The sequence below is a fragment of the Suricata suricatta genome, chromosome 11 (assembly GCF_006229205.1).
Source record: "Suricata suricatta isolate VVHF042 chromosome 11, meerkat_22Aug2017_6uvM2_HiC, whole genome shotgun sequence".
NCBI lineage: Eukaryota > Metazoa > Chordata > Mammalia > Carnivora > Herpestidae > Suricata > Suricata suricatta.
In genome coordinates, this window is record NC_043710.1 from 9,582,031 (window position 1) to 9,597,807 (window position 15,777).

The 15,777-nt window shown below is 53.1% G+C and overlaps 1 protein-coding gene across 1 annotated transcript; it reads right to left on the minus strand.

Moving 5' to 3' along the window:
• Positions 1-6,377: 6,377 nt before the first annotated feature.
• On the minus strand, positions 6,378-15,273 carry LOC115272197 (pepsin F-like). Its single transcript, XM_029915266.1, has 9 exons — positions 15,220-15,273; positions 13,970-14,129; positions 13,017-13,134; positions 12,812-12,930; positions 11,454-11,653; positions 8,877-8,993; positions 7,368-7,512; positions 7,145-7,243; positions 6,378-6,709 (listed from the first exon to the last, which is right to left on the minus strand). Exons 1-9 carry the CDS (start codon positions 15,270-15,272, stop codon positions 6,557-6,559), a joined length of 1,164 nt encoding a protein of 387 aa, XP_029771126.1. The 5' UTR covers position 15,273; the 3' UTR covers positions 6,378-6,556.
• Positions 15,274-15,777: the final 504 nt, after the last annotated feature.

Sequence of the window (15,777 nt, forward strand, 5' to 3'; positions counted from 1 at the left end):
GCTGAAATCAAGTGCTGGGTGTTTTACCGACTGAGCCACCCAGGCACCCAGGGGGAGTCAACTGTTTACAGGGATTTGAAACCTGCACAGAGTAGATGTTGGGTGAGTGCGTCAGCGCCCTGACCAAGCCTCTGTATGGAGCTCCAGGTCGCTAGGAGGGCTGGAGGCGGCCCTGGAGCCGGCTGGAGGCTGGGAGGTCCGCTCAGCCTGTGTGACGGCCGGCGGGGCCCCCCCGCCTGTTCTCTCTGTCCTGTGCTGGCTCAGGTAAGGCACCATTCCTTGCCCTGCCGTCCTATGGCTCTCTTGTCCCCGGCACCAAGCACAAACCACTGCTTAAATTTGGAAACTTTTTCTTTTGAAAATATTTCAAATGTGCAGAAAAATTGCCAGATTCACACAACAAGCTTTCATAGATTCATAGATGCTTCACCCAGATACACCCCTTACCAACCTCTCAGCCTGTTTATTGCCTCTCTTTCCCTACACACACACACACACACACACACACACACACATGCTCACACGCACCCACGCACACACAGTATTATTTTGCTTGAATAATTTGAGTCAGCTGCAGACATCATGACCCTTTACTCAATCTTTAGTGTGTATCTCCAAGGAAGAAAGACATTCTCTTAGGTGACCAAGTATGATGGTCAAATTCAGGACACTGAACGCTGACATGATATGATTCTCTGATCCCCAGCACGAGTTCAGATTTCACCAGCTGTCCGAAGATTGTCCTTTTCAGTGATTTTTTTCCCCCTGACCCAGGATTCAATCCAGGATCACACATTACTTTTGGTTGCCTGGTCCCTTCACTCCCCTTCAGCCTCAAACGGCTGCTTCGCCTGCCTTTTGTTGTTTGTGACCGTGACAGGTTTTGAAGAGTACGGGCTGGCTTTGCAGACCATACCTGGATTTGGGTTTGTCTGATGTAGTCTTACTTTGAGATTCAGGTTATGGTTTTTTGGCGTTTATTTTGTTTTGTTTGCTTGTTTGTTTTTACCAAGAATGTCACAGGAGGTACCAGGTATTAGTCCTGTAATGTGTGTTGGTAACTTTGGTTACTTGCTTAAGATGGCACCTGCAGGACTCAGTAGGTTAAGCGTCCAACTCATGGTTGCAACTCAGGTCATGATCTCACAGTTCGCGGGTTCGAGCCCCACATGGGGCTCCCCACTGGCAGTGCAGACCCTGCTTGGGATTCGGGATTCTCTCTCTCTCTCTCTCTCTCTCTCTCTCCTTCTCTTTCTGCCCGTTCCCCCCCTCCCCCGAAAATAAATAAATAAACTGAAACAAAAATGGCGGCACCTGCTGTCCAGACTCTCCGTTGCGGTTCTCAAGCAGGGATGACTAAGGTTCGTGTTCCCCATGAGACCTTCACCCGGGCTGCAGCATCCCACGAGGATTTGTGTCCGAATCAATTATTAAAGACAGGGCTGCAGGGTGGCAATTTCCTTTTACATTTTTCAATTGGCAGTCTATGGTGAGGGATAGCCGTTCCTTTCACATTGCGTATTTATTTACCTGTTTTTATTGGTCAGCATGGACTCATAGATCCTTGTTTTATTGAGTGAGTTGTAATCTGTTATCATTCATACATTTTATGCCCAGATGGTCCTGGGTTTGGCCTCTGGGAACCCCTTTCAGTGACACCTGTAACTTTTGGCACATCCTAGCAGTTTTTCCGTGTTTATCTATGAAATGGGCTGAATTAATTTCCCCTCCCCCCTCTTCATAGGTTGACGTCCTAACCCTCAGAATCTCCAAATGGGACTATGTGGAGACAGTGTCCTTAGATGGTTAGGATAAAATGAGGGCATGTGGGTGGCCCTAATTCAATCTGACTGGTGTCCTTATAAGAATAGATTAGGATACAGACACACACAGAGGAAAGACCATGTGAAGACACCAGAAGAAGAGGGCCACCTAAAAGCCACGGACAGAGGCCTCAGAACAAACCACCCTGGGGACACCTTGACCTCAGACTTCTGGCCTCCAGAACTGGGAGAAAATGAGTTTCCATTGTCTAAGCTGGTCAGTCCGGGAACTTGTTACTGCGGCCCAAGGAAACTGATCACAGCTGGCAAAGCCCATGCTTCTGGCTTTTGCAGAGTTGTACCCAGTGTGAGCCCCTGATGCGATGTTTTCTCTATACTGGTTTCACATAACATTCACCCCCAGAATACTGAGGGTGCATCTATCCCATCCCAGGCCCTGACGTAGGCACTGGGGAATCTCCGAGGAACAAGACACTTCCTTGAACAAACCGCTCCCTCATGAATTTCCGCTGCAGGGAAGGTGATGGACAATCCCAAGAGAATAGACAAATTGTATAGTATGTGAAACGGTGACGTTGGAGGGAAGAGGGACGTGAAAGCAAGGAGGGGACAAGGGGACAGAGAGTGTTGGTGAGGGTTGACATTTTATTTTATTTTTTTAATGTTTAATGTTTTTTAATGTTTAATGTTTATTTATTTTTGAGAGAGTGAGCAGGGGAGGGGCAGGGAGTGGGAGAAAGGATCCAAAGCAGACTCTATACTGTCAGAGCCCAATGTGGGGCTCGAACTCATTAACTGTGATATCATGACTTGAGCCAAAGTCTGACATTCAACTGACTGGGCCCCTCAGGCACCCTGAGGGTTGACATTTTAGAGGGAGGTGCCAGTGAAGGCCCCAGAGGAGGAGCCCTTGGTGCACACACTTGAAGGCAAAGAGGGAGGAAGTGAGCCTATTTGTGACCCACGATTCCCGCTGCACCTCTCTTTATGTGCCAGCTTCGGACTTTTATTAATAGAACTTCCCCGGAAAATATTTATAACTAACAAATCAAAGTCTTAGCAAGTCTAAAGGTGGGAGAGTTAATATGACAGTGGTTTCCTGTTGCCAAATAGCCATTCAAGTAGATGGAAGCAAACGGCAGGGGACTGGGAAGACGACGCGGAGCGCGTGTGCAATACCTCTCTTGGCCACGAGGTGTCAGCACGTCAAGTCTGTTCCGGATAGGCTTTTTTTTTTTTTTTTTTTTTTTGAGGGACAGAGCGACCCTGTGAGCAGGGGAGGGTCAGAGAGAGAGGGAGATACCTAATCCAAAGCAGGCTCCAGCTCCGAGCTAGCTGTCAGCTCAGAGCCCGATGCGGGGCTCGAACCCACGAACCATGAGATCATGACCTGAGCTGAAGCTGGACGCTTAGCCCACTGAGCCACCCAGGCGCCCCCGGGGGTAGGCTTTTTCTGTGGGAATGGATTTGTGGCGGTGTGCAACCCCAGCAGAGGTACTACCTCTGTTGGCAGCCTTTCTCTTTCATAGAATAATGTTTAGCTTTCCTCCCAAGCTTAGTTTAAGGACAAACCTCTAAAAAGATGGTATCAATTTACACTCTCACAAGAAGTGTTCAAGAGCTATCTTTTCCCTTTTTCTCTATATTCTCTCTCACCAAAGGCTATACATCCCTTGTGTGTGCAATTGGCAGAGGATGAAAGCAGAGGGCTGTGTGTGTGTGTGTGTGTGTGTGTGTGTGTATTTTTGCTTTGAAGATCAGGATTTATGCCCCTGCTGGTGGCACAGGCTACACATACAGAGGCTTAAGGGAAGTTGGGTTCATTAAAAGACACGTTGGGGGACCTGGGTGGCTCAGTCGGTTAAGCATCCAACTTTGGCTCAGGTCATGATCTCACAGTTTGTGGGTTCGAGTCCCATGTCAGGATCTGTGCTGACAGCTCAGAGCCTGGAGCCCGCTTCAGATTCTGTGTCTCCCTCTCTCTCTCTGCCCCTCCCCCATCTGTGCTCTGTCTGTGTCTCTCAAAATAAATAAATAAATAAATAAAAGACACCAGCTGTGGCCTTGACCTTAGGCTCACTTAGGGGAAGGAAGCTCTCTTCCGGGTGATGGAAAGGCAGTAAGTCACACACGTTTGCCGTGGAGGCGGCGGTGTGCGCCAGCGGGCAGCCCTTATTAACTCATCTCTTCATTTACTCAGCGTGGATTTCCTGATGGCCTACTATGTGCCTGTCACTGGGAGCTGGAGCCAGAAGCTCAGAGACCCCTCTTAGCTGTACAATGGGGGCAATGCTCCCTGCCTTGCAGGAGGTCATGGGGAGATAGTGAGAGGGCATGTTCTTGCTCTTGATGGCGGTTTCTGTCTGACGGAGAAGCTGCCTACAGTACCATGAAGATTCACTTGGAAATTGAGTTTTACAAACTGTCCACTTGAGTCTCCATTAAGCTCAGTTCTGGGTATTTATTGTTTGTTTAAAAATAATACCGGGGTGCCTGGGGGGCTTGGTCAGTTAAGCATCCGACTCTTAATTTGGGCCCAAATTCATGAGTTCGAGCCCCACATGGGGCTCTGTACTGACAGTGTGGAGCCTGCTTGGACTTCTCTCTCTCACACTCTCTCTCTGCACCTCCCCCACTCATTCTCTCTCTCTCTCTCAAAATAAATTTAAAAAATTAAAAAAAAAACAGTAAAAGCAATACGAATTCTCACTTTTCCCTCTGCATTCCCTATGCTTTCCCTTGTGTGATCATAATCCCGTGCCCTCCCAAAGGGCCTGGATAATAGTGGGCGCCCAGCGGGTCTCACACAGATGGCAACTGCAGGGTCTGGGGTTCCCTATCACACTGGGCTGGTAATGCCAGCCCCCCCCCCCCCCATGGCTCACGGAAGAGAAAGCCCCTCAATGCCTCTGGTTTCCTACTAATACTTTGGTTGTTTTCGCCACCTGGCACTCACAGGTGGGTGTTATTGTCTCTTTCTCCTTGTCATACCACTGTATGGTTCCTAATCCAGCCCTTTTTTAAAAAAGATTTGTATTTATTTGTGTGAGAGAGAAAGACAGAGAGAGAGCGTGTGCACTTGTGAGAGTAGGGGCAGGGGCAGAGAGGGAGAAAGAGAATCCCAAGCAGGCTCCTTGCTGATACCGTGAGATATCAGCGTGGAATATCAGCGTGGAGCTCTCGCGGTGTGGGGCTTGATCTCACGAACCATGAGATCATGAGATCATGACCTAAGCAGAAATCAAGAGTCAGACATTTAACTCACCGAACAGACTGCCCAGGCGCCCTGCTTAGTACCTGGCACATTGTAGTGCTCAGTAAATATGCGGCAAAGGAAATGATACCGAAAGAAGAAATGTCACTTTCTGTGCTGTTTGTCCCTTAGGAGTAATGACAGCACCACGCCTTCAGATAGGATGTTGTTTTCCACCTTTTTACTCCTTCTTCTGTCTGGGCCTCCCTCCCTCTGCTTTTGACTCCTCCTGCCCCATCCTGGGCCTCTGCCTGGGGGAGGGGGGTCTCCAGGCGGGAAGAAGTGATGCCCCCACCCCCCACTTCCCAAACCAACGCAGCTCAAACCAAATGGTTTCACAGCTGTACCCCTAAAGGAGGCTCAGGATAGCAGGCTCCGGAAGGCTGAAGGTTTTATACACCCTGGATCTCCTTTTACACGAGCATCTGTCTCCCCAGAAAAGTCTTAGAGGCCAAGGGAGGGGCCCTATTATGTTTCTGAAGGGGCGCGGAGGGCTCAGGGATCCACGTAGGTCTGCCACTTGGGATCCTGGACTGGAGAGGACCTCGTAGGTGGGGGAGAGTTGGTGGCTGGGGTCCTTTGCCCGCTTTGCCATGGGGGCCCGGGTGGAAGCATCTTAGCTTAAAGGGCCTCGTTGAGACTCCCCCCCAACCCCTACCCGCGCAGCGGTCATTGCCCGCTCGTCCTTTGCAACGGGAAGAAAAGAATCTATTTTTATTATCCTTGACCATCCCTCCAAACGAGGAGGGGGTGGGTTTTGGCGGCGTGTGCCGTCACCAATTATTCCATCTGTCCAGAACGCACCTCTGCCACTTCTTTTGGGGATCACCATCCCTCCGCTCAAGCCACGCGGGCCTGTGGTACACGGTCAACCAGAGCCACAGCACAGATGAGGCCACGTGACGAAATTGAGCCAATCATGCCCGGGCCACAATGATTGGTCCAGGGCTGGACACATGACTTGGGGTGGACCAATCAGAGCCTTCCCTGGTACCCGGCTATTTTGTAAGGATTCTTCCTTTCTGTTCCGAGCCCTTAAGGCTGGGGAGTCTTGAGGCCAGCCGCCCCAGGTCCTTCAGCACAGGTAGAAAACTGAGAGAAAGCAACTTGTTAGGCGAAGAGACTCAAAGATGAAAGAACAGAGACAGGGAGGGAGAGAAAGAATGGGCTGATGGCTTTTGATTTCTTGGGTCACCGAGACCTCCGGACCTGCTCGGGTCCCTGCATCCTGGGGTCTCCAGTAGCCTTGCAGCTGGAGATGGGCCAGGCTGGATTCTGGAATCCTGCCTGATTCGGATTCTTGCACCCCGACCCAAAGAGAGGCACTCATTCATCTTAGCACCATGGAAAGTGAGGTCTTTTATTCTCCACTGAGAGTAGGGCTTTGCAGAGCAGAAGACAGAGTTCAAGCCAGCCCCTGGGCAGGAGTGCCCTGACTGTGAGGGGTGTGTGTGTGTGCGTGTGTGCGCACGCGCGTGTTTGGGGTGGGCGTGGTTGCTTCCTGGAGCAGCCCCAGCGTTCACACTGCAGGAGCCAGGCCGATCCTGTCATTTGCTCGATCGAAGACGGTGAAATATAATCTCAGGAAGACATCACCCAGGATCCATAAGTCTGGGAAGAACATGCTGCCTCTGGTCTTGTCAAAGCTGCTGAAGCAGGTGCCCTGAACATCCTGGGGGAGACGGAAACACTAGCCAGGCAGTCCCACCCCCCGCCTGCAGCCACCTTCATCAGCCAGAGCCTCTGCACTGCATTCCCCTCGTCTCCTGTGAGCCAAGTGACTCTCGGCGCAGTGGCAGAGGTGCGGTGCCTGCGCGGGAACCAGAGCTGTCTGCGGCTCTCACAGCCTGCTGGATGTCTCCTTCCGATCGCTCTGGTTGTTCCCTCCGCAAAGAATGCCTTTCCTTCTCCCCTCACCCCCACCCGCTCCTTAAGCCTGAGCTCAGCCCCTCCAGACAGGCTTCCTAGGGACCCTGCCGGCCTTCTCTGGCCACTCAGGGGCATCTGCAATGATGCGGCTTGGCCTCCAGGGGGCCCCTTCCTCCTGGCGGATCCCCCACGTTCCTCCGGATCTGCGGATGGGCCCCCGGGGCGGTCCGCGCCTCACCTGCTGGATGTAGGCACTCGCTGGCACTGGGTAGTCGATGCCATTGATGGTGAAGACGATGTCAGGCAGAGTGTTGCTGGCATTGCAGCTAATTTGGTACTGCCAGAGAAAGCAAGAGAGAAAGTGAGAGAGAGAGAGAGAGAGAGAGAGAGAGAGAGGTTGGCCCAACTGATCCTTGTACCTATGGAGAGCCCGAGAGCCACCCTGCGGCATGACCCTTCACCTCGCCATTGCGGGTCCTGTTGGCACCAATGATCTTTTGGATGTCGAGGACAGCGTGAGATGGGCCAATCAGCAACGAGGTTCCGGTATCAATAATGGCCTGGCAGCCACCATCACAAGCAATAACCTCCCCGTTCATGGAGATGCTGAGAGACAGGGGGATAAAGCAGGTTCAAGGATCACTCTTCACTACCACCCTCTCCCTGGCCCTCCTCTCCAGAACGGCCCGTTGGCTCACGCCCGCCAGTTGTTTCCCTGGGTTCGGATCCTACTGACCTTCGGTGACTTCCTTCAGTTCTCGAACGGACCAAACTCTCTTGTGCCTCAAGGCCTTTGCATACGCTGGTACCCGTTTCTAGAACCACTCCTATTCCCTTTGGCTCATCTGTTTTCCTCCTCCTGGTCCCAGTGTCACTGTCACGTTTTTAGGAGTGTCTTACCCCCATACTAGTCAGGTCTCCTCTCCTGGTCACCTTGGCATACTTTTCCTCATTTCTGGCATGTATCAAAGGGGTAACTCATTATTTGTGTGACTTGTTTTCTGCCCTGTTAGATGGTGAGCTCTGAAAGAGCAAGGTCGAGCCTTAGTCCTCCCTCGAGAGGCCAGCACACGGCAGATGTTCCCCATATGTTTGTTGATGAATGAAGGAGTAAGTGAGTGAGGGACACAGAGGGACTGTATTCGGTGTGGGGCTCACTATGGGGCTCCCACAGTGAAGATGGAGGTTCTCTGGGGGCAGCACGTGCTCAGAATGACAGGAAGGGAGCCCCAGCTGGCTCTCCACCAGCCCCCCAGCTCAGAAGCCAAGGCTCCTGGCCAGGCAGCGCCTGAGCTACCCCAGGGGTGGGACAGGGGCTATGGAAGCTTCCAAAGGACATTTTAAGCTTTTGTCTGCTGGTATGGCATAGAATCCCATCAGTCATTGCCTCCCTCTTCTCAGGCTGATTCCCAGCGTCCTGATGGTCGCTATGAGGGCCTCTGCCCCACAGTGTGCCCAGGATGGTGGGAGTGGAGGGGGCGTGGGGTTGGTATGATTTGTTCTCTGGCCTGGGGAATGAAGCTGGCCTCTTTCTACTGCTGGGGAGCTTTTCCCTAGCGTGGCCAGCCATCTTGGTTTGCCCAGGACGTCCCTGTTTTCAAACTGACAGTCCCATGCACTTAGAAACCCCTTCGGTCCCAGGTGAAGCAGGGCAGTTGGTCGCCTGACCAGGACCCTGTTCAGATTGGTGGTGTTCTCTCTCCTCCCCTTCCCACCTCAGCCTTCCCCACAGCAGGCGGGGCGTAGACCTCTACCTGCTGCTTCTTCCCAGAGAGAGTTGGGCTACCCACTTGGGGGGCCTCCCTTGCCCCTCTCTTCATGCTCTAGGATCCAGGCCCGGGCTCTGTTCCCTGGTCAGGACCTCACCAGGAGGCCTGGGGCTATTAGGACCCATGGGTGGCGTGTGCCTGGGCACGTCCATGTGCACCTGTGGGCATCACTTGGGGCGGCCGTCAAAGGGCCGGGCTTACTTGTCCATGGATATCTCCCAGTAGAGGGGTCTGGTCACCGGCACCCAGTTGAGGTCTCCGCTGTAGTAGGAGTGGTTCACGCCGCCGAACATCACCACGCTGCCCTCTTTCTCCTTTCTAAGGCAGGACGGGGAGGAAGGGCTCATCGTGAGCGGAAATTAACCAGAGGTGGGGGGTGGAGATGCTTTCCTCAAGCTTAGCAGCACATTAGGCACTGTCTAACGGCTCACTTGTCACACAGCACAAAGTCCCACTGAGTAGGCTCTCCTCTGCTCTCCCTTTTACAGAACGGGAGGTCGAGGCACGGAAAGGTACTGGCTGATGAAATGGTGAAGCCGCATTCGAACCTGGACAGTCTGGCTACACAGTCTGGCTTCGGGGCTGGCTCTGACCATCCCCTCTGCAGACCCCCTTTAGTGATCAGAGTGCCCAGATACGCAGTCGGAGGATACGCTGGCCAGAGAGGTCTGTCCTTCCGTCTTTGGGAAAAGCTGAGCATTCAGGATCACACAGGGTGTGGGCAGGGCCCCATGCTCTGCAAGGCCCCCCATCTTTGCCATCCCTGTCTTTTTTTTTTAATTTAAAAAAATGTTTTTATTTATTTTTGAGAGAGAGAGATACAGCATCCAAAGCAGCATCCCTGAGAGAGAGCAGGGGAGGGTCAGGGAGAGAAGGAGACACAGAATCCGAAGCAGGCTCCAGGCTCTGAGCTGTCAGCACAGAGCCCAATGCAGGACTGGAACCCATGAACCATGAGATCATGACTTGAGCTGAAGTTGAACGCTCAACCTACTGAGCCACCCAGCTGCCCCTCTGCCATCCCTGTCTTGAAATTCCTAATGCTTGTCAAACAGGAGCCCCCACATTTTTGCTCTGCACCGTTCCTGCACATTATACAGCGGGTCCTGGGAGCATGCACGAACATGTTAGTGAGGGAGGGAACGTCTCTGCCAACCCCTCTCCTTCCCTCCAGGAGAAGTCTATGGGCATGTCTTGCGGTCTCTTCCTCCAGTGTGTATACTCTGACTCGTGCCCTGTCCTCCCTCTTCCCTGCACCTCCCTGGACCAGGCTGCCACCCTCTCTCTCTGAAAGAGGCTTCTGTAGCCTCTTCCCTGGCCTCCCGGCCTCTGCCCCACGGCATCATGCTCAGGGTGAGCTTCCAAAAATGTACATTGGATCAGGTCTCTTCCTTGCCTAGCCCCTGCCAGAGGCCTCTACTCCCTCTTAGAGCAAAAACCCAGGGGGGCCTTGGGGGGCCTGGGTGGCTCAGTTGCTCCGACTTCAGCTCAGGTTGTGATCTCGCGGTTGGTGGGTTCGAGCCCTGCATCGGGCTCTGTGCTAACAGCTCAGAGCCTGGACCCTGCTTCAAATTCCGTGTCTCCCTTTCTCTCTGCCCTTCCCCCACTTGTGCTCTCTCTCTCAAAAATAAATAATGAAATACATATTTAAAAAAAAAACAACAATTCGGGGAACCTTGCCTCTGCCTCTCTGCCAGAATTCCTTTGCGCCTCCTCTGCCCCTGGGGCTCTGGCCACACTGGCCCTCTTGCTGGCCCTTGGGTGCTCCTCTGCCTGGAACTTGGCCTCCCCGGCCTGGCTCTCTCCCATCATGGAGGTCTCAGCTCAGAGAGGTCTTTGCTGTGGCCCATCTGCAACCATGCTATCACTGTCTGTTCTACAACCTCGTTTTGTTGCTGCAGTTACTCTCCAGAGGCACCTTTTCTCTTTATGTACTTATTTCTTGGCTGCCTCCTTCGCCAGCACATAGTAGGACTCCATCAATATATGTCAAATAAATCTTCTCCTTTGACTGGGTCTCATATTCCTGAGGCACAGAGGGTTCAGCAGCTCTGTTTTAGTTCAGGTATAGAGCTGGGATTTGAACTCAGGCCCCCCTAGAGCCCACAGCCTCCACTAGGCTCTCTGCTTCCTACACATGTCTTGGGTCAAACTCTGCCTTGGGCGGAGAAGACACAGTCTGTCGACCGGTTCCTTCCCTAGTCTGGGCTTCTCCCCAGCCCTCCCCCTCCCCCAGACCCTCAACCGGTCAGGGGCCTCCAGCTTTTCCCACTACTGAGCCTGGACACTGGAGATCGGCTGATGACCTGACCACACACCACGGGGGAGAATCCTACAGGCCAAAATCGAGTCCTGCCATCATGAGCACCTGCCTGGGCAACTGTATGCAAAGCTCCTCTCGGAGCCTTGGTGTCCCCATCTGTCACTTGAGGGACTTGGAGTACAGGGGTCAGCAGCATTCTCCCACTAAGAGCCAGACCATTATTATTTTAGACTTGGCAGGTTGCGTAGTATCTATTGTGACCATTCAGCACTACCGTGGTTGAGCAATGGCAGCCACAGACAAGATGGGAACAAATGAGCCTAGTTGTGTGCCAATAAAACTTTATTTACAAAAACAAGTGGTGGGCCACATATGGCCCCCAGGCCATAGTTTGCTGACCCCTGGACTAGGCTCTCTGTCAAGAAACTTCAGGATCAAGTTGTCTACCATTTTTCATGTAACTCGAAACATGTGACAGCTGATTTGGACAAAGGGCTTGTCCAGCCTGGACCTACCTGCTCAAGTAGAAGGCAAAGAGCTCCTGAGGAATGAGATTCTGTATCCACAGGTTGTCAAAGACAGGGATGGTCCTTCTGATGCCGAGACTGGGGTAGGCCAGGCCCAGGATGCCATCGAAAACTGCATATTTCATGAAGGTGCCGGACTCCTGTAGGCTCAGGCCAAACGCCTGGCCCAAGACAGTGAGGCCCCCGATCTGTGGGAGGAGAGGGTGTTACCGGGGAAAGGCTTGGCAAGGGGGGCTGGGCTGGGCAGACCTGGGCAAGGAGAAAAACTGAGGCGTGGCTGTGCCCTGGGCGGACCTCGGGCGGTTAGGACCCCAGAGAACAGAGATATGGGCCCCGTTTGCGTGGCGCTGTGCATGTTAACCAACATCTGCTCTGCTGTGACATCGCGCCTTTTTCACAGGTGGGGAAACTGAGATGTGAAGTAGGACCAAATTGTTCCCACTTGAGGATAAAAGGAACAGAGAGGAGGGTAGACTTCTTATTGGCATGGCTACCGTGTGACAACAGAAACGGCGTGAATTCATTGCAGCTCATCATGGATTCCGTGTCCAACCAAGGGGAGAGAAGCCTATGAACCTATGATACCGGGAGGCTGTCGGGGCTCCCGTGAAAATTCTGCCTGGGAAATATGCCTCTGTGTGTGTGTGTGCGCGTGTGCATTCATGTGTGTGTGTGTTCAGGTGCTTATCAGATTTTCAAAGGCCCTCGAAGGGTAAGAACCTATTTCTCAGGACTCTCTCATTTCTGTGGCCCCTGTTGTTTGGCCTGGGAGCCTGGAGCATTCGGCTGCACCCAGAGCCCCCCTATCAGTTCTGCCCCCCCACCCCCCTTCCCTGTGTGAGCCCTGCTCTGTATCCCAGCTCTGACACTGCTTACCAGGTGCCTGACCTTGGGAAAGGGACTCCCTCCCCCCCTGTGCCTCAGTTTCCCCCCTGTATCATGGCAGTAACAGCGCCTGCCGTGTGAGGCTGGTGCAGGATCAAACACGTGTTACAGTGAAAGCCCACTGCACCGCACCTGGCACAGTCTGAGAAATAGAAGTGGCTAGTTTCCACCCACCTTTCCTGGTTCCCAGCAAAAGGAGCCTGGAGCTAACCAAGGAGAAAGGGGCCACATGGCCACTCCCCCAAGCCCCTCTAGCAGATGACCCATTCTCTTCGTTAGCTATTCTAGAAGTCTCTGTGCCAGCAGGGGCACTCTCTCCTTAGGGGCCCAGCCCCGCAGGGCAGGCGGCCAGCTGCCGGGGGACCTTGGGAAAGACAGGTGCCTCTCACGGACCCTACAGGTCCTCTCACGGCTCCCGGCTCCCACGGCCAGCCCGACTCAACCTCCGGTTCCCACGTTACCCGCACAGTGTCGTAGGCGAGAAATCCTGTCATGTCCCCGGAGCCATACTCAAGGTGGATGGCCTGCTTTGAGATCCGGCAGGTGGAGGACTGATGAGGGTCGAAGACATTGTGAGAAGCTGCAGACACAGGAGGTGAGCGTCCGTCAATCCGCCCAGGGTGGAGGCCCGGGTGGTGGGGGCACGGGCTGGAAGGCCGTACTCACCGCAGGCAGGGCTGTAGCAGTAGATGGAGGGCACCCACAAGTCAGTCGAGCCCGTGTCAAAGACGACCTTGAAGTCCTGCGGGGGCATTCCAATGCTGATGTTGCCAAAGTAGATCACCTGCAGGGGCCGGGAAGGGCCGGTTAAGGCAGGCCTGGCTGCCCTGGTCCTCCCTGTCTCCCTGGGTGCCTGCCTCCGTTGGGTGTCCCCTGTCTCCTGAAATCATCTTACACCTTATAGCCTCTCCCCAGGCCAGTGCCTCCATTTGAAAAGCTCTTCAGTGTCCCCCGTAGCTCACTAAATCCTTTCCAGCCTTCAAGGCCCAGCTTGAGTGTTTCCTCCTCCCAGCAGCCCTCCTAGGTCACCCCAAGCCACTTCCTCTAGACTCAGGATGTCTAACAGCAATACCAGGCCTTGGCCCTTTAACTTGACATTCATTTACTTTTTGTCTGTCTTCCCGCTGGGCTACGCATCCTTGGAGAAGAGACAGTAACCCTTATTCAACAATACCCTCACACACTGTGGGCACTCAATAACTTTTTTACTGATGTCACTCTGAACTTCCTCTGCCTGGGGTGTCAGACTCGGTTTACAGGGGGCCTTTGTCATTTGATCAGACAGGGCTTGCCCTTGAACTATTGCTCAGTGATTTGCTTGGTTCAGAAAGAACAACATGCCCCAAGCCAAGGGGTTCACAGGTGCCCCACGATGTACTGTTAGCACCGAAATGGATGGTCCCACTGACCAGCCACCTGGGCAGCACCGGACCTGGTCACCACAGCCCAAGCGGAGAGGTTGCAAGTGCCTTGTCCTCGGGGAACGGGGTCCCTGCTCCCTGGTGTTTCTGTCTGCCAGAGCCCCAGCCCCACTCGCCCCGCCTGCACCCCCGGTGAGCCCCATTATGTGGCCGAAGCCCCAGTGCGCTCTGTAAAGTCGTTCCCCCCACCACACTCACATCCAAGAAGTTCCTCATGGGCACAGACTGTACCCCTGTGTCCAGATCGGAGTCATTAGACCTGTAGGCCACGTTGTAAGGATGGCTCTCCAGGTAATCCTTCAGCTTGTTTTTCTCCCTGAGGTTTTGTCGCATGGACTTGACCCTTGTCAGAGGGATTCTTGAAGCCAGCGTGGGGAAAGAGAAACAAATGAGAGACCTGGTGGGCGGCCCCGCGTTAGGTAGTGTCACTGCCGCATCCTACACTGCCTGTCACGCAGCTGTGTATTTTCCAAACATCTGCATGTAGCATGTCATCCTATTGTCAGGACAGGCCACCCACCCCAATGGGAAGACCATGGCAATAAACTTAGGTTTGAATACAGGTTCTGTTGTGTACTCTGGGGTGAGCCATATGGCCTTTCTGTGCCTCAGTTTCCCCACCTGCCAAAAGGTGGAATGATAAGAATACCCCCCTACCCCCCCCGCCCCCGCCACGTAGAAGGTTTGGGGCGTTAAGCAGAAGGATGGCTATCATGCGCCCGACTGCTGGGAGGTCTCGACAGTGACAGCCGTCAACACTGCCACTGTCATCTTACTGCGTCTTTGTCAAAGCGGCCCTGGGGGGGAGGTGGAGGGGAAATCATCATCCTTTTACAGGCAGTGTGTCACTTGGCTATGGTCACGGCGCTTGTTAGAGGCCCAACTGGGGCTACAAGTATCCTTCTTGATCTTTTTCCGGGGCTCAGCCAGAAGACAGGGGTTACACAGGAAGTGAGGAGTTTGGGGAATGAATCAGGGAAATGAAGAGGGTAGAGAAACAAGAAAGACTCAAAATAGAAAAAAATACGGTATTTTGCATTCACAGAGACATCCAAAGAGACAGAGATGAAAAACAGAGACTCATACATACGGGAATGGAGAGAGAGCAGAGAGGAGACCTGGAAACAAATGAAGGAGAAATGCTGTTCCTAGACAGACCCATGCCTACAATTGCACAGGTTGTGCACTGAGCAATTCCAAGGAGCGCCATGTCACATAGCTCTTGTGACTGGCACCCCTGGTGTTGTACAACCCTGCAGGCCTGCCCCAAGACACTGGAGGCCCCAAAGTGTGCCTGGGAAGCTACAGATCAATGAAGGGAGACTTGAACTTTAAGACAGTCTGTGAGTGATTAGATTCTCTTCTCTACCCATGGATGGGCAGGAGAATAAGGGGGCAAGAAAGAGCCCAGAAAGAGAGCTGATGCCACCTGCCGTCCCTGTACTTACGTGACTAAGCACTCCGAGAGGGCCACCAGCCCGAGGATCCCAAGCCACTTCATGCCTTCTCCTTGGGTTCTGAGCATGCAGTGGCCAGCAAGAGTTGCTTCTTATATATGCTCTGACCTGTCCAGTTGTCCCCTTGAGGACCTGATAAGAAATGCAAGCCTCCCCGATAAGATCTTTCTTTACCCCCTCAGTGTTTGGGAATAGGGAGGGGGTTTAGCAAATTCACAGAATACAGAGATTTCTGGTGTGATCTCTTCCTTGGGGGTTGGCTGGAGAGAAGGAAAGAAAGAAAGAAAAAAAAAAGCCCAAACCACAAGATCTAACAAGGAGTGGGGGCTCTTGCTGTCCTGGAGATAAAGGTGCTGCTAATAGTGTAATAAAAACAAGCGCCAGGTGTTAATGCTTGACTTTTCTGATTTCTGCAATTTCCCCAGGGGTCCTTGAGGTATGCATTGCTATCTTTGTGTGGAGGGGAGATTGCTAGGGGGTCAAATGTCATAGGGAAGACCCTGAGGACAGCACACTGGCATACAAGTGTCTTGGGGTGACAGGATGACA